At 59.8% G+C, this 23,658-nt stretch overlaps 1 protein-coding gene across 1 annotated transcript in view; it reads right to left on the bottom strand.

The window, feature by feature from the left end:
* Positions 1-2,055, bottom strand: part of EFNA2 (ephrin A2) — a 64,150-nt gene extending 62,095 nt beyond the window's left edge. Inside the window, exon 1 of the mRNA XM_068156277.1 lies at positions 1,357-2,055. Within this exon, the coding sequence (XP_068012378.1) occupies positions 1,357-1,478 (122 nt within the window). The 5' untranslated portion in view covers positions 1,479-2,055. The remainder of the gene's footprint in view (positions 1-1,356) is intronic.
* Positions 2,056-23,658: the final 21,603 nt, after the last annotated feature.

The raw sequence follows: 23,658 nt of genomic DNA, 5'->3' as shown, positions 1-23,658 counted from the left end.
GAGGTGATGGCACCAAGGGTGCTCTGTCCCAAGCAAGGGACAAAGAGCGGCTCGTTTCACCCCAAAAAGAGAACGGCCCAACGGAGAGGGCCGCGGGCGCAGTGGTGCCCACCGCGGAAGTGGGCATCGCCCTGTGACCCCCTCCCGGCTCAGCTCGGCGGGGGACGCTGCAGGGCAACATGGGTTAAGTGGGGGAGGAAAATGGGGGTTTGAAATGAGGTTTGGGGGGGGAGATTTTCCAGGAGGCACCAAGCTCAGCCTCCCTGGGGTTGTATTGAGGGGAGAAAGGAGCTTGGAGGGAGGTGGTCCTGCGGGGGGGGGGGGAGGGGGGGTGCTCGGGTCACGGCTACCTGAGGTGGCTACAGAATCCAAAGCTCACCTCCAGCTCCTCAACAGTTTTTAGGGTTCCTCAAAATACTGAACAAAAGAAAGACGACAGAAATGAAAACTCTGGTTGGGAAAAGAGGGGGAAGGGGGGGGGGGGAAAGGAAGGAAAAAAAAAAAAGGATGCTTGGGAAAACACCAAAAAAATAAAAGGAAAGGGAAAAAAAAAAAAAAGAGGGGGGGGGGAATAAAATAAAAATCTAAATTCAAAGAGAGAGCAGAAAACGGAACCAGGCAGAGAGTTCTTTACCAGGAGGGAAAGAAACCGGGCAGCAAAACGGGGCTGGGCTGCCCCGAGCTCCCGGGCACCCCCCCCGTACCCCAACTGGGCATCCCCCCCGTACCCCTACTGGGCACCCCCCTCCCCATACCCCGTGTACCCCCCATCCCGCCCCCTAAACGGGCCCATTTCAACCCTTCCCCCCCCCCCCCAAATCGTTACTTTAAACCCTCCCGTGGCCGCCTCTCCCCCTGCAGCCCCAGGCGCCTTTTACCGTATTTCGTGGTTTTTTTCGCGGGATCTTCACCGACCGCCCCCGGGAGAGGGACCGGGGACGGGGAGTTGGGGTTGGGGGGTAGGGGGTGAGAACTTGAACTTGCCCCAAGTTGGTTGTAGAGGGACTGGGGGAGAGGGGGGCCCCACCGCCACCCCCGGCTCTGCCTCCCGAGGAACGCGACCCGCCCGCCGGTGATGCTCCCGGGGCTGCCGCAGCCCCCGGGGACGGCTCCCACTAGAGAACTTTGGGGAGGGGGAGGGCAGCCGGGGGTTGCCCAGCTCCGTTTACCGGAGTGAACCGGGGGCTGAAGCGAGACCGGAGCCACAACGGAGGGCAGCGGCCGCCTGTCACCGGCGGAACGGGGGCTGCGGGCGCACCGGGAAAGGGGGATAACGACCATAACGATTAAAACTTGGGGCCCCACCGGTCCCGATCCCCGGTCCCGATCCCCGCCGCTTCCCCCCCCGGGCCTCACCTGGGATTGCTCCGGTTCCAGTAGACAGCGTACCGATCCGAGATAACTTTCCCGGTCTCGTCGGTCCAGACGCAGACACCGACGAGGGCGGCGAGCAACGCGGCCGCCTCCCAGCGCAACATCGTCCCGGCCAGCGGCGGGCGCGGCTCCGGCCGCTTTAGGGGGCGGCGGGGCGGCGGCGGCGGCGACGGCGGCGGCGGCGGGCGGCGGAGCCCTGGGGCCGGCCGGGGGCGGCGGGCGGGCGGCGGGCGGCGGCGGGAGGGCGGCCAGCCCTCACCATCGCCCGCGGCCCCGGGCGCCGTCAGCGGGGAAAGTTGGGGGCGGCCGCGGTGCGGCGGAACCGGGGCAGCCGCATCCCGTTACCCCGGGGACGGCGGGGACCAAATCGGTTCCCGCTAAATGCCGGGATGGCGGCCCCGGAACCGGGAACCTTCCCCTTTTTCCCAACCAACCACCACCCCGCACCGAAACTTCAGCCAAGTTCCTCCGAGCCCCGTTCCGCCGCCGCCGCCCGGTACCGAGCTCCCGGTGCGATCTCCGCAGGTGCGGGTTCAGCTTCTTCCTTTCCCCTCCCTTCGCCTCTTCCCTACCCGCGGCTCCTCCGCTCCGGTAACACCGGAGAGACAAAGGCCGGGCCGGGGAGGCCGCTGCTCCCTCAGTGCCGCCGCGCCATGCTGCGCCCGCCGCCCGCGCCCCCGCCCCGGGACACGCCCCGGGACACGCCCCGAGCGGGGCCCCGCCCCCTGCCGCCGCCGCTGCCGCCGCCTCTGACACGTTGTTGCCGCCACCGGCCGCCGCGCGCGCCCCCGGCGCCGGTCCCAGGGTGGGGCCCCCGCGCGCGCCGCCTCCGTCATACATCTGCGGAGAGAAGGGAGGGGGGAACCGGGAACCGGGAACCGAGACGGGGGGAAAAGGGCACCGGGAGAGGGAACGGGAACCGGGAGGGAGAACGGGAATCAGAAGGAGGGAACGAGCACCGGGAAGGGGTACGGGAACCGGGAAGCCGAGACGCGGAAAACGGGGCACGGGGAGAGGAGAAACGGCCAGCGGAGGGGGAAGGGGAACGGCAGAGGGAACGGGAACCGGGAGGGAAAAGGGGAATCAGCAGGGGGGAGGGGAATCGGGAGCTCGGGGTGGGGAAAGAGCACCGGGAGAGTGATCGAGAATCGGGAGGGGGGACGGGCACCGGGAGGGGGAACGGGAATGCGGGAGGGGAAAAGGGCACCGGGAGAGGCAACAGGAATCGGGAGGGGGAACGGGCGCGGGAGGGGTAATGGACGCCAGTGGGGGAAAGGATACCGGGAGAGAGAACGGGCACCGGGAGGGGGAAACCAGGCACTGGAGATCGGTAGCAGGAAACAGCAGGGAGGGAACCGGGCACCGAGGATAGGGAATGGAGGTAGGAACCAGGCAGCGAGGTGGTGGGGAGCTGGGCACTAGGGGCACGGAAAGGGGAAGGAGGTCAGGGGACTGGGGACTACGGAACGGGCACCGAGGGGGGAAAGGAGGGAAATAGGGGGAAGCAACAGGCCCCAGGGGTGGTCACACGGGAGGGGGGAGGTAGTGTCAATCCAGGACTAGTGGCACTTTGGGCAGAGCCAGCCACAGCCTTGTGTCCTTGCCAGCCACGGGCACCATGTGCCACAGCCCTCGCCCCACCCCGTGGGCACTACGGTCTGCCAGGGCACTGGCACAGCTGCAGGGCTGTGTCTGGCACCTGCGAGGCCAGACCTCAGCCCTATGGGAAAATCCAGAGGGATTTTTGACTGCAGGTGAGGCACCCACCCAGCTATGGCACAGGGAGCCCCATTCCCAGGAGGAGACAACCCTGCTTGGGCTGCCTGGGGAGGCTGGTGGTGCTCAGCAGGGCAGGACCCAGGTCCCTCAAGTCCTCACATCACCCCTCAGGTTCCCAGATCGTCTCCATCAGGTCCCCAGATCATCCCCATCAGATCCTCAGATCATCCCCATCAGGTCCCCAGATCATCCCCATCAGGTCCCCAGTTCACCCCTCAGGATCCCAGATCCTTACTTCAGACCCCTAGGTTCCCCTCTCAGGTCCCCAGTTCACCCCTCAGGATCCCAGATCCTTACTTCAGACCCCTAGGTTCCCCTCTCAGGTCCCCATAACCCTCCCCAGTTACCCTGATCATCCTCCTCAGTTCCCCAGTTCAGGTCTCCAGATCTTTCCTTCACCCCCCTAGGATCTCCCCATCAGATCCCCAAATCCTGCTCCCAGCTCTCCTCCAAGTTCAGCAAACTCAAGCATCCAAGTGGCTCTTGCTGCAGAAGGAGCAGACATGGGTGGGCAGACCCTAGGGACCGCGGGGAGTCCCTCTTGGAAGGGGTTCAGACCACCCCTGAGCCCCTTGCAAGCTCCTCAGGTGCCTCCAGGTGTAAATCCTCATCCAGTTGCATGGAAGATCTGAGGGGAGCAAGCAGCTGAGGTGCTCCCACACCTCCCCCTCTGCCTCACTGCACATCTTTGTGCTTCAGCATTTCAATGTGCCCCCCCTCCCCCCGAAAAAAAGCCCCACCCAAACCTGCCCTCACCTGAAGGGCTTTTGGTCTGGACTTGGTTGGCTTCCAGCAGAGGAAGCTGCAGGTGGGAGAAGCCCCTCTGGTGCGGCAGGGGAGAGAGGTGGGACATGAATAAAAGATGGATCCTGGGCATTATTTATTTAGTGGATCTATTTTGCAAGCCTCAGGGCTCTGCAGCCCTCCCCCACCCCCATCCCCACCCTCCTACCCCCACCAAAAAGCCAAACAAATCAAGCTGGGATTATTTTGGGATGAGGCTGACTGGGTGTCCTCCAGGGAGGAAGGTCCTCATCCTCCACCAGCAAGGTTAGGCATCGCTCCAGCCTGCTTCCAGCAAGGCATTTCTCCAGCCTGCCGTGGGTGGAAGCTCTCCTGAAGCCCCTCTGAAGCTCCCTGCTTGTGCATCACCTTGATCTGCTTTCATTTACCAAGCCCAAGGCCTCCCCCAGGCACAGCAAGGGGCTGCTGGTGGTGGCCCCTCCCCAGCATGGGGGATGGTGAAGGAAGCCCCAGCAGAGCCTGACCACAGAGCACAGCCTCGGTGAGGACCTTTTAGGAGGGAACCTCAGAGGGAAACCTTTGGGGGGTGACCTCCAGAGGGGACCTGCAGCTTGGGAAAATCCAGAGCTGGCACTGCCCACAAAGGAGATGGTTTGGGATCTGAAGCCACTGAAGCTGGATGGCTGCAGGCAGTGGAAAAACCTCCTCAGAGAGGCTGGAAGGAGCTTTTTAGGGGTGGCTCCAGGTGGAAGAGGTGGACCTTGATCCAGCCCATCCACACTGGGGCTTATGCACCTTGTGAGGTTAGGTTCTGCTGGAGCAGAACCACTCCAGGAGCTTCAGCTGCCCTCAAAACCCAAAGGGCTAACCCCAGATGAGCTCCCTCAGAGCCCTGCTTGAGATGCTCCTCAGCTCCTGAGCTCTCTGGCCACCCATGGAGGTCCAGCAGTGGGTGCAGGTGGAGGGATGGCTCTCAGGGTGCTTAAGGGGTGCCCAGTGCCCACCACAAGTGCCACCAGGCCCAGCTAACACACCTCCTCCATTGCCAAACCAGCGTGGGAGCTGCTGGGGAGCTGGTTCCTGCTGCCCAGCACTAAGCACCAGCACATAAGAAAGCTAAAATCAGAGGGAAAGGGAGGATGGCTGCCACGAGTGTGGCTGGAGGAGGCTGGGAGAGCCCCAAACAGCCCTGGATGGGCCTTGGAAGAATGAGAAAATCCACTGGAAAATTCATGGCCAGGGCTGGGAGACTCCAGGAGAGCTCAGGAGGGGATGGGGCAGGATTCCCATCCTGGAAACTGAGGTGGGTTTCCATCAGCTCCAAGTTGCAGAACTCCAAAGTCTGGGTTGGTGACAGGAGATTCCTTTCCCTCTCCCTGAATGCCAGGGGAGCTCAGGGCTGGGCACAGGAGATTCCTTTCCCTCTCCCTGAATGCCAGGAGAGCTCAGGGCTGGGCACAGGAGATTCCTTTCCCTCTCCCTGAATGCCAGGAGAGCTCAGGGCTGGGCACAGGACATTCCTTCCCCTCTCCAGGAATGCCAGGGGAGCTTAGGGCTGGGCACAGGACATTCCTTTCCCTCTCCAGGAATGCCAGGGGAGCTCAGGGCTGGGCACAGGACATTCCAAATGTTGGCTCCAGCCTTGTTTTGGCTCTGCTGGTGGCAGCCACACAGCCTGAGGGACACTTCTGTGCCCTCCCAGTTCCTCTGCTGAGCCCTGGCTTGGTCTGGGCTCCCAGCAGGACCACAGGGCCGGCAGCTGGCAGGGAGGTGGCACTGCTCCATGCCAGGCTCCGTGTCTCTTCTCCCAGGCACTCAGCTTTTTGAAGGAAAAGGTCATTGGAATATTTTAACACAGTTAAAAAGAAAAATTAGAAAATGTCTTCTTCTCAAGCCTGGTTCTGGGAAACAGCTAAACAAATTTGGCTGAAATGACCCAAAAAGGCCTCCTGGACTCAGAAATGCAACCCAGGGAGCAGCTCAGGCACCAGGTGCCCAACAGCCACTTCCACTCCAGCCCTAAATCACCTCAGGCAAGGCAAGGCTCAGCTCACCCCAGATCAGTGCAGCCCAGTTCAACACAGACCAGTGCAGCACAGTTCAACACAGACCAGTGCAGCACAGCTCAACACAGACCAGTGCAGCCCAGCTCACCCCAGATCAATGCAGCCCAGCTCACCCCAGACCAGTGCAGCCCAGCTCACCCCAGATCAATGCAGCCCAGCTCACCCCAGACCAGTGCAGCCCAGCTCACCCCAGATCAATGCAGCCCAGCTCACCCCAGACCAGTGCAGCCCAGCTCACCCCAGATCAATGCAGCCCAGCTCACCCCAGACCAGTGCAGCCCAGCTCACCCCAGACCAGTGCAGCCCAGCTCACCCCAGATCAGTGCAGCCCAGCTCACCCCAGACCAGTCCAACCCAGCTCAACCTGGATCAGTGCAGCCCAGCTCAGAGGAGTGCAGCCCAGCTCAATCCAGATCAGTGCAGCACAGTTCAACCCAGGGCAAGCCTGGCTCAGCTTAGAGGAAGCCTGGCTCAGCCCCGTGCAAGTCAGCTCAGAGCAAGCCTGGCTCAGCCCCGTGCAAGTCAGCTCAGAGCAAGCCTGGCTCAGCCCAGCTCTGCCCAGCTCAGCCCAGCACACTGCACGGCACCAGCTCATGCTCCACTGGAGCTGTGGGAGGTCATGGATCAAATTCTCTGGAGAAAGAGAGGCAGAGAAGGAAGCTTCCCAGCTAATCCCTACCACCCTGCTCCCCAGAGGGTGTTCCCTTCCCCTGGTCTCATTCCCACACATCCCTGCCCCCAGCAGGGCCCAGCCCCAGCCCTGCACCTAATGACTTTTCCTTCCCTTTTCTTGGAAGGAAAACATTTCCCAGCCTTGTCCAACATCTTCATCAATGACCTGGAGGAAGGCACAGAGTGGATCCTCGGCCAGTTTGCTGATGGGGGAGGGGAGGCTGAAACCCCCTCAGGCTGTGCAGACCTTCGGTGAGCCCTGCCCAGGCTGTGGAGCTGGGAAGAGAGGAACCTCCTGAGGTTCAACAAGGACCAACTGGGGTCCTGCCCCTGGGGAGGAAGAACCTCCTGCACCAGAACAGCTGAGGAGGGACCTGCTGGGGAGCAGCTCTGAGGAGAAGGACCTGGGAGTGCTGGGGGACAAGAAGTTGCCCATGAGCCAGCAAGGTGCCCTGGTGGCCAGAAAGTCAGTGGTGTCCTGGGGTGCATGAAGGAGAGTGTGGCCAGCAGGGCAAGGGAGGATCTCCCCTCCCTCTGCTCTGCCCTGGTGAGATCATAGCTGGAGTCCTGGAGCCATTTCTGGGCTCCCCAGTTCCACTGAGCCAGGGAACTGCTGGAGAGAGTCCAGGGGAGTCTGGGAAGCTGCTGAGGGCCCTGGAGCAGCTCTGTGAGGAGCAAAGGCTGAGAGCCTTGGGACTGAGAGCCTGGAGGAGAGCAGCCCCAGAGGGGAGCTGAGCAACATTTACAAATACCTTAAGGATGGAGGGCAAGGAGAAGGGGCCAGGCTCTTGTCAGTGGTGCTCAGTGACATGGGGACAAAGGATACAAACTGCAACCCAGGAGGTTTCACTTGAACTTCGGGAGAAATTAATTTCCTGTCAGGGTGCTGGAGGCCTGGAGCAGGCTGCCCAGAGAGGTTGTGGAGTCTCCTGCTGTGGAGAGTTCCCAACCCCCACCCTGGGCATCATGCTCCTGGGCAGGCTGCTGTGGGTGCCCCGCTGGAGCAGGGGGGCTTGGGCTGGATGAGCTCCAGAGGTCCCTCCCAACCCCCAGCACCATGCTGGGATGCTGGGATTCTGGGATTCATGCCTTTTCTTGCCTCCTTCCCCAACAGCATCAAGGTTGTTTTGCTTCCCAACCAAAAAAACAACAACTATTTTCCTTTAATCATTATAAACCCTCCTCTGCCCAGCCCCCAGCTGCTCCTGGGGGGAGGGGTGGGTGAAGCTGATTGCAGGAGGTATAATCTACACCCACCCCCACCCCTGCCTGAAGTTTTAATTGTTTCAGCCTAGAAATTACAGAAAATAGTTGCCCCTGAAAGGGGGGGGGTGGAATAAACCACCCAGACTTCTGATTTAAAAGGGGAGAAGTGGGAGCAGAAGAGTTAGGGAGGCTGCCTCCCTTCTGCCTTCCTTCCCAGGCTGGGCTTCTGCCTCCTTTCTGCCTCCTTTCTGCCTCCCTTCCCAGCTTGGGTTGCTGCCTCCCTTCTGCCTCCCTTCTGCCTTCCTTACCAGCCTGAGCTGCTGCCTCCTTTCTGCCTGTCTTTTGCCTCCCTTCTGCCTCCTTTTTGCCTCCTTTCTGCCTCCCTTCTGCCTTCCTTCCCAGCCTGAGCTGCTGCCTCCCTTCTGCCTCCCTTCTGCCTTCCTTCCCAGCCTGAGCTGCTGCCTCCTTTCTGCCTCCTTTTTGCCTGCCTTTTGCCTCCTTTCTGCCTCCTTTCTGCCTCCCTTTTGCCTCCTTTCTGCCTCCCTTTTGCCTCCTTTCTGCCTCCCTTTTGCCTCCTTCTGCCTCCCTTTTGCCTCCTTTCTGCCTCCCTTCCTGCCTCCCTTCTGCCTCCCTTCTGCCTTCCTTCCCAGCCTGAGCTGCTGCCTCCCTTTTGCCTCCTTTCTACCTCCTTTCTGCCTGCCTTTTGCCTCCTTTCTGCCTCCCTTCCCAGCCTGGGCTGCTATTTCCCTTCCCAGCCTGGTTATCATTTAGCTGAAACAGGCAAAAAAAAGGGGGGCCCAGGAGGGTCCCTCGGAGCTTTCAGGGGTCTAACACAAACCCTGGTGCAGCCACAGGGTCAGAGCATGGAGGGGGGGAGGGACCCCGGCTGGCAGCGTCGTGGGGATGCCCCAACAGCTCTTGGCATCCACCAGCAGGGGCTGGGGAGGGGGTGAGCTGGGGGGAGGAGGGGGGTTGGCTGGTTTAGTTCTTTTGCTCTGTAAGTAAAGACACATGTAAGAAATTCAGGGCCAATATACAGCTGGTCTTGGGCAGCCAGCAGCAGAGGAGGGGGAGGACGTGGGGAGGGGAAGAGACAAAGCCATTAAGCGAGCTCTGAGTGTCAGAAAGCCTGAAGTAATGAAGAGCCACCAGCACTTTACTGCTGCCTCATTAGTGGCTGCTGTCAGCTAGGGGCTCTCTGCTCCCCGGAGCTGTGCTGGTGCTGAAGGCAAAGCTCCTGACCGCCGGCAGCCCTGCCTGAACCGAGGGTGAGGGCTGCGAGCCGCTGGCCACGGTTCCTCCATCTCCTGGGGTAGCTGGAGCTAAGTGGAAGAGTGGTGAGGCATTGGAAAGTGCTGCCCAGGGAGCACCATCCCTAGAATCATAGAATCAGGGAGTCAGGGGGGTGGGAAGAGCCCTTCTGAGACCATCAAGTCCGACTGCTCGCCTGGAGCTCGCTGCTGCTAAGCTACCAAGCACTAAACCACATCCCTTGGAGGTGGAAAAGACTTCCAAGACCCTCGAGTCCAGCTGCTGACCCAACACCACCCTGGCCAGCTGTTGAGCCCAGCACCCTGGGGGCTCCAGCACCTCCCTGGGCAGTTCCTTCCCTGGGCAGAAACCTTTCCTCATTTTTCCTCATCCCTGGAGGTGTTCAAGAGATGTGTGGCTGTGGCACCTGGGGCCATGGTTTAGTGGCCATGGTTTAGTGGCCATGGTTTAGTGGCCATGGTGGTGGTGGCTTGATGGTTGGGCTGGATGATCTTGAAGGGACTTTTCCAGCCCAGTGTGACTCTAAGTGCCACAGTGCTCAGCTCTCCTCCAGCCCCCAGCTTGTGGGGAGCTCCTCCAAGGGTGCTGAGCCTTGCTGCTTGCTTCATCCCATAAGGGCTTGGATGAGATGACCTTGAAAGGTCCCTTCCAACCTAAACCATGCTATGATTCCTCACCATCCAGCAGGCTGCCAGCAGCAGGGCAGCCTCACACAAGCCTCCTAACCCAGAAATGTCCCAGCCAGAGCTGTTTCACATCCAGCCATCATTGGCCATGGCCAGGGGCAGCTACCACTTCGGGTTGAGCTGCCTCAGGAGGAGCCTGGGGTGAGTGCTGCAGGCACAGGGCTGCTCCATGGGGCAGGTGTGGGGTCTCCACAGCAGGGGATGACCCCAGGCTGTCCATCAGCGTGGCCACACTGAAGCACAGCTCAATCAGCCAGGTTTTGGCAGCCAGGAGAGGCCCCTGGAGCCCCCAGCCTGGGCTCCCTGTGCCCCTACTTCATTTAGGGAACCCCCTCCTGGATAAAAGCCTCCAAATCCAACCCAAACCAGGCTGCACCCCTGAGCCCAGAGCTCCAGCCTGCATCCCCCTGGGAGCTCAGGCACCATCTCCTCTCCAGCAGGAAGGGTGGCACAGCCCCAAACCACAGCTCAGGGTTGGAAACCCAGAGGAGGGAAACACCCAAACCTCTCCCACGCCCTCCACGCACCGACACGCTCTGCCCGGGGCTGTGCCAGAGCAGCGCTGGGCACGTTCTGCTGCCTCATCTGATGCTTATTAAAACATCCAGCCCCAAAAACCAGCTGCAGGTGAAGCCTTCACCTGGCTGCTGAGCTGTTCCCACACCACAGCATGGTGGTGATTGCTCAGGGAGGTGGTGGAGCCTCCATCGCTGGAGGCATTCCGAAGCCCACCTGGATGTGTGCCTCTCTAAGGTGACCCTGCCCTCGGCATGAGGTGGGGGTTGGACTGGAGGCTCTCCAAAGGTCCCTTCCCAACCCCTCCCACTCTGTGAGTCTGTGCAATTGGCAGCTGGCTCAGGCACCCCGTGAGCTGCCAGCGCTGCTCGGTGCTGGCAGAGCTGTGGGCAGGGCGAGCAGCCACACACCTCCCCCAGCAGCCAAGGGCCTCAAAGCAATTTGCAAACGGTGATTAAACCACAGCCCCTGCACCGAGGAGGGGGGGGGGGGGGGAAGGGATGCAGGAGTGTCACCTCGATGCTGATGCAGCTGCCACTTGGAGAACCTGCCCAGAGCAGCGTGGGAAACTGAGGCAGGCGATGGGATGGCTGCCGAGGTCACAGCTGGGAGTGACACCCCCCCCCCCCAGGAGGCGGGGACAGGGCCCATGACCCCCACCCAACCTGCAGCCCAGGGTCATAGAATCATGGAGGTTGGAAAAGTCCTCTAAGATCACCCAGTCCAAGCAGCAACCAACCCCTCCTTGGGCACCGAACCATGGCCCCAAGTGCCACATCCACACATTTCTTGAAGCCCACCAGGGCTGGGGACTCCACCACCTCCCTGGGCAGCCTGTGCCAAGCCCTGACCACTCTGGCAGCCAAGAAATTGTTCCTCATCTCCAACCTAACCCTCCCCTGGCACAATTTCAGGCCATTTCCTCTCCTGCTATCACCTGAGCCTAGGGAGATGGTATTGGGTCACTCAGGGTCACTCATGCCCCCTTGGCATGGCAGCAGCACCCTTCTGGCTCTGCCCAGAGTGGGAAGTGGACCCCAGAGCTCTGCTCCAAGCACTGTCTCCTCCTTCCCATGGTCACCTCTGTGACAGCACTGGGGGAACAGAGCAGTATAGATTTATTGTCACAGTGAGGGTTGTTTGGCTCTCCCCCAGGGCTCTGGAAGTCCCCAAAGCCAGGCAGGGCTCTCTGCTCCTTCCTGCCCACAGTGAGTGGTCAGGGATTGGCACAGGCTGCCCAGGGAGGCAGTCCCCATCCCTGAATGTGTGCAAGAAAGGTATGGCCATGGCACTTGGGGCCATGGTTTGGTGGCCACGGTGGGGTTGGGTTCTGCCTGGACTGGATGATCTCTGAGGGCTTTTCCAACCCAAACAGTTCTGTGGTTCTCTGGGCTCCACAGGTGCCACAGCCCAGGCTGGCACAGTTTGCCCACGAATCTAGGCCATGGGTAGGGCTGGGGAAGCTGCCTTCAGGACAAACCTCCCCTGGGGTCCAGCAGATGGCTGGGAATTAGGTCTACAGGTGATGACCAGAGGATGACCAGGCTGAACCCTCGCTCAGGGTTTTGTTTCAGTGTCTAGACAAGCAGAGCTGAGCTGAGCTTATCCAACCCCCTCCAAGAAAAAAATGGCTAAAAGCAGGAAAAAAACAACTCTGAGCCAAAGCTTCCAGCTCTCCCCCTGTGCCCTGGCAAGGAAGCCAACGAAGCCTTCCCCCTCCTGCCTCTACCCGGAGACGCTCGCTGCAGCCCCAGCACCTGGGTGAGCAAAGCCAGCCAGGGCTGAACCAGCATCGGCCCAGCCCCCCACAGCGTGCCAAGGGACAGACAGACGGCCAGCCATGCCCTCCAGCGGGCCAGCAGCGTGCGGACAGACGGACGAGGCGACGGCAGGCGGCCAAGCGAGGAACAGCTTGTGCCCATCACGCCCGCGGGCACCGCGGCTGTGCCCTGTTAGCCAGCAATACGCTCGGTCCCCGGGAGCTGCTGCTCTGCCCGTGCCACGGTGGAGAGAGCACCGGGGCTCTCCAGCATGTGCCTGGCACCGGCGTGTACCTGGCACCAACGTGGCACTGCCAGCAGTGGGCACATCGTGGGACAGGAGCTCCAGGTCAGTGTCAAAGCCGCCAGCCTCCCTCTGGCAGAGGTTTGTAGAGGTCCAAGTTTTATTTCCCCTTTGTAACCAACATTTCCTTGCCCCAGCCTGGGTCAGGCCCACACAGGACCCCCATGGCAAGAGGGTGACCACAGCCAGCACCACCCAAGGACAAGAAATGCCTGGACTGGAAGGGGCCTCGAACCCCAGGGCAGGCTCCCCAGGGAGGGTTTGAATCCCCATCCCTGGAGGTGCTTCCAAGCAGTGGAGATGTGGTGCTGAGGGCCGTGGCTCAGCCCCAGCCTTGGCAGGGCTAGAGAATGGTTGGACTGCAGGGTCTGAATAGGGTTTTCCAGACGTTCTAAGGGGGAGGTGGATGTGGGTGTCCCCCCCACCAAGACCTCTCTCCTGGCGACGAAGATGCAGCCCACAGCACACCGCAGCCGGCGGCTGCAGCGAACCTCGAGGTCTGCAAACCCAAACGCTGGTGGTTTTCCCCCAAAGCTGGGGGAGGCTGAGCCGCAGCAGCAGCAGCAGCCACAGCAGCAGCGCGGAGCCGAGCAGCACCTCATGGCTTAGGCAATACCCCCCCCTAGTGCCAGTGCCCCTCCGCGGGCTGCTCGGGCCGGGGACGGCATCCTGCCCGCGCTCCGCACCGTGGGCACCACCCGCACACATCCCCGCCCCGGGCAGGGGACGCTGTGGCCATCACCGTGGACTCGGCTCTGCATAGTCCTGGCCCTTCCCAGGGAGTGGGGGGAGCTTTATCCCCTGGGAAAACGTGTAGAGATCCCCCCAAATCCCAGCCCCATGGGGCTCAACCCCCCAGCTCCACAGGCCCCCAGCCCCATAGCCCCAAACTCTCAGAGTCCCCCAGCTTCCAGCTCCACAGTCCCACAGCTCCAGAGCCCCACACCCCCCAGCTCCACAACCCCCAAGCCGCTACAACCCCCAAGCCCCCACAACCCCCAAGCCCCCAGCCCTACAGCCTCAAAGTCTCAGAGTCCCCCAGCCCCCCAGCCTCCAGCTCCACAGCCCCCCAGCTCCACAGTCCCACAGCTCCCCAGCCCCACAGCCCCAAAGCTCAACAAGCTCCAAGCCCCACAGCCCTACAGCCACAGAGTCCCTGGCCCCACAGCCTCCCAGCCCCATAACCCCACAGTCCCCCAACCCTGCAGCCAACTGGGAACAAGCAGCAGCAGGTCAGATAAAGAACCAGGAGCTTTGGGTGGGGGTCTGCAGCCCTACACCCCTCTTGGACAGCCGGGGCCCTGCACCCCTGCACAGAACACCCCAGTAATGAGGACACGGTGTGGTGCCACTGGATGTGCAGCCCAGGCTTGTGGTCCCTCTCCCAGCACCACCACTGACCCCAGCCCCCTGCTCTCTCTCTCTCAGCATCATCACTGACCCCAGCCCCCTGCTCCCTCTTTCAGCATCACCACTGACCCCAACCCCCTGCTCTCTCTCCCAGCATCACCACTGACTCCACACCAGATCCCAACCCCTGCTCCCTCTTTCAGCATTACCACTGACTCCAGCCCCCTGCTCCCTCTCTCAGCATCATCACTGACCCCAACCCCGCTGCTCCCTCTCCCAGCATCACTGACCCCAACCTCCTCTGCTCCCTTTCCCAGCATCACCACTGACCCCAACCCCGTGCTCCCTCTCCCAGCATCATCACTGACTCAAACCCCCCTGCTCCCTCTCCCAGCATCACCACTGACCCCAACCCCCTGCTCCCTCTCCCAGCATCACCACTGACCCCAACCCCCTGCTCCCTTTCCCAGCATCATCACTGACCCCAGCCCCCTGCTCCCTCTCCCAGCATCATCACTGACCCCAACCCCCCTTCTCCCTCTCCCAGCTTCACCACAGACCCCACACCAGACCCCAACCCCCTCCCCTGCTTGGCACCAAGGCCCCAAGAGCCTCCTGCAGCCGCCGCTGCCATCTCGCCGAGCAGAACCACCCCGCGGGCACCCGGCTGAGCTCCAGGAGCTTTTGAATATGGAAAACACAGGGAGAGGAAGGGGGGGGAAAAAAGCATCTTTCTGTTTGGCCTGAACCCACCCAAGTGGAATGGGAAGGGGAGGAGGGGGAGGGCAAGCCCAAAGAGTTAATCCACTTTGAATTGCAGGGTGGCTTCAGCCCAGGCGCCAACACATCAGAGCTGACAGCTTGACAGAGAAGGATTGGCAGCTCCCGAGGTGAAACATCCCGGCCCGAGCCACGGAGCCGTGCTACAGCCCGGCTGGAAGAGGGGCAGGTTTCATTAGGTTGTTTTCCACAGAGGGAAAGCATGAATTAAATAAATAAAGGTGAAGAGGAGAGGAAGAGCAAGGAGCTGGAACGGACCCCAGCAGGGGTAGCGGCTCCTAGGGACTCCCTCCCCTCCCTAGGGGGACTCCCTCCCCTCCCTGCGGGGACTCCCCCTCCAAACCTGCCCTAGGCTTTGGCAGGGCTCTCTCACACACACACACACACAGAGCACAGACCCTGGGATGAGCATAAGGATGTCTTCAGGGCTGGCCACAGCACCACAGACCCTGGGATGAGCACAGGGATGTCTTCAGGGCTGGCCACAGCACCACAGACCCTGGGATGAGCACAGGGATGTCTTCAGGGCTGGCCACAGCACTGTGCCCCCCCTTGAGATGACCACAGCGTCCCCAAGGAGGACCTTTCCCCACACTGATTGATAGAATCTGATAGATAGAATCAGGTTTGGGTTGGAAAAGATTTTGCAGATCCTTGAGTCCAACCCTCAGCCCAGCACTGCCATGGCCCTCAGCACCACATCTCACACAGCTCTGAAACCCTTCCTGGGCTGGGGAGTCCCTGGGCAGCCTGGGCCAGGCCTTGACAATCCCTTTGGGGATGAAATGGTTCCTCATGTCCAACCTAAACCTCCCCTGGGACAACTTGAGGCCTTTTTCTCTTGTCCCATCAAAATTTGCCCCTGAAGTTGAGCTGTCCCCAAGGGTGGTGTGAAGCCAAACTCCACCCTGCTCCCAGTAGGACTCAGGGCAGGGTCTTTACACCCTCCACAGGACCCCCAAGGAGATGCCAATGTGCAGCTCAGTAACAAAGGAGGGCACAAGGGGAGCAATGCCTCAGGTGGGGCCACATGCCTGTTCCTGTGGGTGACACAGCCCTGAGCAAGGTGACAAAGCCCTTCCTTCTTTCACTGCCTCATGAAAAACTGAACAGGAGCCAGCAGTGGTCACTGGCAGCCCAATGGCCAACCATGTCCTGGGCTGCATCAGAAGGCAGAGCAGCAGCACAGGGAGGGGATTCTGCCCCTCTGCTCTGCTTTGCTCAGACCCCACTTGCAGCACTGCCTCCAGTTCTGGGGCCCCCAGAGCACAAGAAGGACCTGGAGCTGCTGGAGAGGGTCCAGAGGAGGCCACCAAGATGATCAGAGGTTGCAGAACCTCTGCTGTGAGGACAGGCTGGGAGAGTTGGGGCTGTTCAGCCTGGAGAGAAGGCTCCAGGGAGACCTCAGAGCAGCCTTCCAGAACCTGAAGGGCTCCAGGAGGGCTGGGGAGGGACTTGTGACAGGGGCTGGGAGTGCCAGGATGAGGAACAATGGCTTTGAGCTGGGAGAGGGGAGACTGAGACTGGAGATGAGGGAGAAATTCTCTAGAGTGAGGGTGGGGAGAGCCTGGCACAGGCTGCCCAGGGAGGCTGTGGATGTCCCCTCCCTGGAGGTATTCAAGGCCAGGCTGGACGAGGCTTTGAGCCACTTGGGCTGGTGGGAGGGGTTGGAACTGGATGAGCTTTAAGACCCCTTCCACCCCAACCCATCCTAGGATCTTCTGATTCTTTTGACAGGAAGAAAAAAAGAAGAAGGCATTTTTCCAGGAAGGAAGGAAGGAAGCTTGGGGAAAGCAAAGCCAGTCCTAGCCCCCACCCCTCCCATACCCCCCCAGGGCCTCCTGCCTGTCAGGCAGGAATCACTGATCTACAACGGCTGTCTCCGAGGGATGATAGGGCAGCGACCCTCATATTTTCTGCAGCCAGCGCTGCTGTAAAGCTACCTTTGTGCCAGGATGATAGGAATTCATTACAGACCACCCCCCGCCGAGCAGGGGCTCCCAGGGGAGGAATCCGCCAGCTCTCTCCAAGCCTAAATGGGATTAGGTTATCTCTCCCGGTGCTGAAACCGAGCCATGCGCAGAGAGCGGCGCAGAGAGCGGCGCAGAGCGGCCCCGGGCGCGCCGCAGCCGGCGCCGCACCGCCGGCGGAGTCCTCACCGCAGCGCTTCCTCCTCGCACCCCCACCGAGGCTTGGCCCCTGGGTCTGCGGGGTGGGGCACAAGCCCTCCAGGTGAAGATCCACTCCAAAACGGATCCTGGATATAGAATCCCAGCAGGGAGGGGTTGGAAGGGACCTCCGGAGATCATCCAAGCCGATCCCTCCTCCTCCAGCAGGGCACCCACAGCAGCTTGCCCAGCGGCACGGTGGTCAGGGGAGGCTGGATGCTCTCCAGAGACTCCACAACCTCTCTGGGCAGGCTGCTCCAGGCTTCCAGCACCCTCACAGCAAAGAATTTTCTCCCCCTGTTCAGATGGAAGCTCCTGGGTTCCAGTTTGTGCCCATTGCCCCTGGTCCTATCACTGGGCACCACCAGAAAGAGCCTGGCACCTTCATCTTGCCCCCCACCCCTCAGATAGTCATAAGATCCCTTCTCAGCCTGGACAGAATGTCACTGTGTGCCTTTGGCAGATGTCACCCTGCTGTCTGGTAGTCCCCAAATCACCCTCACAAGACCATCACAGAGTGCCTTGAGTTGGAAGGCATCCTCAAAGGTCACCTTGTCCAAGCCCCCTGAGAGAGTGCCCCTTCAGCTGGAGGGGGCCATCTCCAGCCAGCTCAGGCTGCTCAAGGCCCTAGCAGGTTTAACCTTGAATGTCTCCAGGGATGGGGCCTCAACCACATCTCTGGACCTCTCTGGGTCCCTTCCAACCCAAACCATCACCCTCCAGCCAAGGCTTCGCCCATGGTCTGCAGCAGAGCTCAGCCATCCCCACCCCAGAGGCACTGCCACCGCTTGAAGACCACCATAACCATGACCATACCCATGCTGATGCCAGCACACTGCAGCCCCACAGAGCCCTGATGGATGATCCCTGGAGCTCTCTCAGCACAGCCCCAGCTGCCTGGCTTTGGCTGAAGCACTCCTGAATTTGCAACCATTCTCCCCCTCTCCCTCTCCCCGTGGCTGCCGGGTTCCCTCTCAATCATGTCAAACAAACCCAGTGAAAAACATGTTTGACTGCATCAAAGTTCAAACCTCCACCTGTCTGTGTCCCCAAGCAGAGGCCCTTTAATGCTGCAAAGATGTAAACTCCCCCAGGTCTTCATTATGTCTTACAGGCCCCGATATTATATCAGATTATGGAATCATTAAACAAAACCTCGTCCTCCTCGCTGTCCAGAGGGGCCTCCAGTTACCTTGTCTAAATATAACAGCATCATTTTTAACCAAGGAGCTGCTCCAGTCCCTTGAGCCTTCATTATATTTCATGGGCCTGGGTTGGAGAATATCATCCCTCACTCCAGGAGCTCATCCTGCACTCGTGCTGAGGCCGAGACCACCGACCGCCGCCACCCAACCCTGGTCAGGGGTCACCGCCTCGGGACAGAGAAACGACTCCGGGGCTGGGAAGGAGGAGCAGGGCAGGGAGGTGTGTGATGGGCTGCTGAGGTGGAACAAAAGGAGATGAAGAGAGGGAAAGCAATTGAAAGGGGGGGAGGGGGGAGGTTGGGGCGGGGGGGGGGCTTGGAATCAGAGCTAGGTATGCACCCAATTATTTTAATTGCCTTGTAGGTGCCGTTTAGGGCTCGCTGATGCATCTCACATCATTGTTTACTGCTCGCAGCAGAACCAATTATGTTTGAACATCGAGGGGCTGAGAGCTGGCAAATAAACAAGCAGGCGTGTGCTGGGATCTACTGGAGGTAGCTTTGCACCCATCCGTCAGGGAGCAGCCAGGCATGGACCGGAGAGAAGAGGGGGAGGGGGTTAGCCAGGGCAGCTCTCCCACACACCCCCCCCCACTTCCCAGGGTGAGAGTGTTGGGGGGAGGAGGGGTTAGGGAGGAGGGAACCCCGCAGCTGGAAAGCAGCAGCCAGAGGGGAAAGAGCAAATAGATCTGTTTAGGAGGGAAAAGGGGAAAGGAATGAAGATGTAAAGCTGGAGTTTCTGGTGGGGTTTTGACACCGGTTGTCAGAGCTGGTGGTGCGTGTGCTCCTGTCTTTACAGTAAATAACTGTCAGCAATTAGGGAGTGTAGGTGTTCGGGGGGAGGGGTGGGGGGAGGAGGAAGCAGGCAGCTCCAGCACATCAATCACAGGGGCGACGAGGAGCTGGGGCCACCAGCAGCAGCCCTGGGGCCATGTCTGCAGGGGCAGAGATGCCTCTGGACCGTGGCTTGCCCGGGGCACAGCTGCCATCAAAGCTCCCAGTCCCCAGGGCTGCTGGAATCATAGAGTCATTAAGGTGGGAAGAGACAACTAAGGTCATCAGATCCAACCATCAGCCCCACAGCACCACAGCCACTAAACCATGGCCCCAAGTGCCATGTCTACACGTGTTTTGAACACCTCCAGGGGTGGTGACTCCCTGGGCAGCCCTGTTCCAATCCCTGACCACCCCTTCAGTAAAGAAACATTTCCTTAACATCCAACCTAAACCTTCCCAGGGACAACTTGAGGCCATTGGATCCCCTGAGGGATCCACTGCAGCTGTACCTGGGGCCACCATGGAGCAGTGGCTGAGAGGTACCTGGTGGGAAGCAGCACCCAGAGGTTGTGCTGAAAGTGCCTTTTATTGTGGGAGGAAAAGGTCTCTCTCCCACATTGCCTATCCCAGCTGAGTGTTGGGACACCACCAGCACAAGGCAGCCAGAGCTGGGTGCTTCTGCTGGACACCAAGGCTCAAAGCCCCCAGGGCTGCTGGAACCACAGGGTCATTAAGGCTGGAGAAGCCTTTGAAACTTGAGCTCAGCCAGCAACCCAACCCCACCATGGCCACCACCTCCCTGGGCAGCCTGTGCCGATCCCTGACCGCTCTGGCAGCACAGAAATTGTTCCTCACCTCCAACCTAACCCTCCCCTGGCACAATTTCAGGCCTTTTCCTCACCTGATCCTATGGAGAATAGGTTGGAAGAGGCCTCTAAGGTCATCCAGTCCAACCTTCAAGCCAGCCTCACCATGGCCACCAAACCATGGCCCCAGGTGCCATGGCCACAGGGTTGTGGAACACCTCGAGGCATGGGGACTCCACCACCTCCCTGGGCAGCCTGTGCCAAGCCCTGACCACTCTGGCAGCACAGAAATTGTTCCTCATCTCCAACCTAACCACCCCCTGGCACAAATTTCAGGCCATTTCCTCTCTTTCCATCACCTGAGGCTAGGGAGAAGAGCCCAACCCCCACCTGACTGCAGCCTTCTCTCAGGGAGCTGCAGAGAGCACCGAGGTCTCCCCTCAGCCTCCCCTCAGCCTCCTCCACACCAAACACCCCCCAGCTCCCTCAGCCTGATCTGCACTAACTGGCTCCAAGCCTGCTCCTTCCTTCCCCCGTCACAGCTCTCCCCCCCCCATCCCTCCTCCTGCTTTTCAACTCCCCTCTGCTAACAGAACTGTAATAGCAGTTTAGCCTCCCCATCTGCAAGTTCTTTGACACCAATAACCTCTGCCTTTGTGCTTCCTGCCTCAGACAAAAAACTCTGCCTTTCAGGTTAGCAGCAGCCTGCCGGCCTTGGGGGCCGTGTAGCCCAGCCTTGATAAACCCAACTTCAGAGGCTCATTAGAGCTCAGCCCCAGGAGCTGAGCCCCGGGGGAGGGGGGCGCAGGGGAGCCCCCATCTCCCGTTCCTATGGCGACGGAGGATGCCGATGTTGCAGCCCGAGGCGCTACTTTTGGTACTTAGAGATCAAACGGGCAGGGCAAGCGGTGCCGGGGAGCGATACACAGAGTGCAGGAGACTTAATGACTTGAATTAACAACACCGCAGCCGCGGCTCCCCGCTCCCTGCTTGCTCGGGAGGAGACCCAAACTTTGCCACCTCGGGTTAAAACTTCGCATCTCTCTCTCTCTCTCTATTTGCATCCTCATCCCTGCCCTCGTCCTGCGTTCGCAGAGTGGGTTGGGTTGGAAGGGATCTTCAAGATCGTTGGGTTTCAGCTCCCCCCTGCCGTGGGAGGGGAGGCTCCACCAGCCCAGGTTGCTTAAGGCTGCATCCAAGCCGGCTTTCAGCACCTCCCAGGGAGGGGGCAGCCACTCCCCTGCTTCAGTCTCTCCCCACCCCACCCCCCCTCACTGTCAAGAATTGGGTGGTAGGTTGGACTTGATGATCTCGAAGGTCTTTTCCAACCTGGTTAACTCCATTCTAACTGATTTTATTCTATTCATCCTCATCTCCACTCTCAGGCTCTCCTCTGGCAGCTTCAATCCATTCCCTCTCACCCTACCACAAGCCCTTGTGAAAAGTCCCTTCCCAGCTTTCTTGTAGCCCACCTTGTCCTCTCCCTTTGGGAAACACCACCCCCACCCCACCCCCACCTAAGGACAGCAAGCTGGGACCCACCCCAGTGCTCATCCCGTGGGTGGTGGCCCCATCATGCACACCAGAGGCAACAATGCAGGGCAGGAAAAGGCTGAAGAAACTCAGATATCACAGAATCAGCCACAGATGGTTTGGGTTGGAAGAGACCTTAAAGATCATCCAGCTCCAGCCCCCCCACCATGGGCAGGGACACCTCCCACCAGCCCAAGTTGCTCAATACCCCTCAGCATCTCCCCTTGCCCCACCAGGGGCCAAAGCACAGCCATGGCTCATGCTTCACTCCAGCAGCCCAGGGGTCTTCTTCTCCCCTTCCAACACAGCCCCCCAGGTTGTGAGATAGAGCTTGGGAAGGGCTGGGAGATAGTGAGGGAAGCTGAGGGTCCTCTCCCTTTCCAACACAGCCCCCCAGGTTGTGGGAGAGAGTTTGGGAAGGGCTAGGAGATGATAAGGGAAGCTGAGGGTCCTCTCCCCTTCCAACACAGCCCCCCAGGTTGTGGGACAGAGCTTGGGAAGGGCTGGGAGATGGTGAGGGAAGCCAAGGGGGGACCCTCAGCAACCAGCTGCCTTCCCAGCAGCAAGGACTTGGTAAGTACAGAGAGAAAAGGGAGGGGGGAAGGACTTCTCCTTGGTTTTATGTCTCCTCACAGTCTCTTTTCTCCTCTTTTCCCATCTCCCTCGCATGCTCTTTCCGCTCTAGAGCATTCTGTGCTTTGCTGGGGCATTAAGAGGCAGCATCTCAAACTGTTTAGTGAAGCATTAAAGGGGCATGAAAATACTCACATTGCATCTGAGCACTGAAAGCCCTGAAGCATCCTCAGGAAGAAAAAAACCACTAAATAAAAGAAAGAAAGAAAGAAAGAGAGAAAGTGGGGGGGGGAGAAAAAAATCTACTAAAAGCAACCTCCCAGTTGTGTGAAATGAGACAAATTCTGCACACAGCAAACCTGCCTCAGTGCCAGGCAACTGCCACACCCCAGCCACCTTCCCAGCCCCATTTCCAGCCTGGCCACTGGATGCTGTGCAGCTCCTGCAGCTGATCCCTGCCTGTTCCCAGCGTGGGTCACTTGGGAACGTTTCATGCTATCATAGTGTCATAGAATCAGTCAGGGTTGGAAGGGACCACAAGGATCAGCTAGTTCCAACCCCCCTGCCATGGGCAGGGACACCCCACACTAGATCAGCCTGGCCAGAGCCTCATCCAGCCTGGCCTTAAACACCTCCAGGGCTGGGGCCTCGACCACCTCCCTGCACAACCCATTCCAGGGTTTCACCACTCTCATGGGGAAGAACCTCCTCCTCACCTCCAGCCTGAATCTCCCCACCTCCAGCTTCATTCCATTCCCCCTAGTCCTATCACTCCCTGAGATCCTGAGAAGTCCTTCCCCAGCCTTCCTGTAGGCCTGTTCAGAGAGCCATTAAGGTTGGAAGAGGTCTTGAAGGTCATCCAGGCCAAGCAGCAGCTCCACCCCACCATGGGCACCAAACCACGGCCCCAAGTGCCATGTCTTGATGTTCTTTGAGCACCTCCAGGGATGGGGACTCCATCACCTCCCTGGGCAGCCTGTGCCAAGCCCTGACTGCTCTGGCAGCCAAGAAACTGTTTCTCATCTCCAACCTAACCCTCCCCTGGCACAATTTCAGGCCATTTCCTCTCCTTCTATCACCTGAGCCTATAGAGAATAGGTTGGAAAAGGCCTCTAAGGTCATCCAATCCAACCTTCAACCCAACCCCACCATGGCCCCAAGTGCCATGGCCACAGGGTTCAGGATCACCTCCAGGCATGGGGACTCCACCACCTCCCTGGGCAGCCTGTGCCAAGCCCTGAGCACTCTGGCAGCAAAGAAAATTGTTCCTAATTTCCAACCTAACCCTCCCCTGGGGCAACTTGAGACCATAACAACTTTGGGCCATCAGCAGAAGTCACAATTCAGCCCCTGCTCAAGCTCCCTGATGAGTTCAGCCCCAAAAGTGGAGCCTCAGATGGCCCCAGAGGCGTTCAAATCATCACAGCTCAGGCACACACCAGCTCCTGACTGCCCTCTCTACCGAAGCCAACAGTAACCTGCCAACACCTCTGGCCTCAGAAGGAGACTTTTCCCTCCATCCCCAGTTCCAGAGGGTTGGATAAGGGTTCAGCAGCACCTGACTCACACAGGGCAGAGCAGGTGCCCCTCTGCCCCCATCCCACAGGCTTGTGCCACAGCATCAGACCTGTTGGCATGCACCAAAGAGCTGAGCCTTGTTTGGTCCACTCCAACCACAGCTCCAGGGAAGAGGCTGTGCCACTGCTCCATGAGAAGGCTAAGAAGGGATCTGATCAATGTCTATCAATATCTGAGGGGTGGGTGGCAGGGTGAAGCTGCCAGGCTCTGTTTGGTGGTGCCCTGTGCCAGGACAGGGAGCAATGGGCACAAACTGAAAGCCAGGAGGTTCCACCTCACCATGAGGAGAAACTGCTTCGGTGTGAGGCTGCTGGAGCCTGGAGCAGGCTGCCCAGAGAGGTTGTGGAGTCTCCTCTGGAGCCTTCCAAGCCCTACCTGGATGTGTTCCTGTGTGCCCTGCCCTGGGGGATGCTGCTTTGGCAAGGGGGTTGGACTGGATGCTCTCCAGAGGTCACTTCCAACCCCTCCCATTCCAGGATTCTAGGGTTCTGTTTTCCTATGATTCCAGGA

The sequence above is a fragment of the Melanerpes formicivorus genome, unplaced genomic scaffold, assembly GCF_026170545.1.
Source record: "Melanerpes formicivorus ecotype bairdi unplaced genomic scaffold, bMelFor1.0.p_v2 SCAF_34, whole genome shotgun sequence".
Taxonomy (NCBI): domain Eukaryota; kingdom Metazoa; phylum Chordata; class Aves; order Piciformes; family Picidae; genus Melanerpes; species Melanerpes formicivorus.
This window is presented reverse-complemented; position numbering and strand designations above follow the sequence as displayed.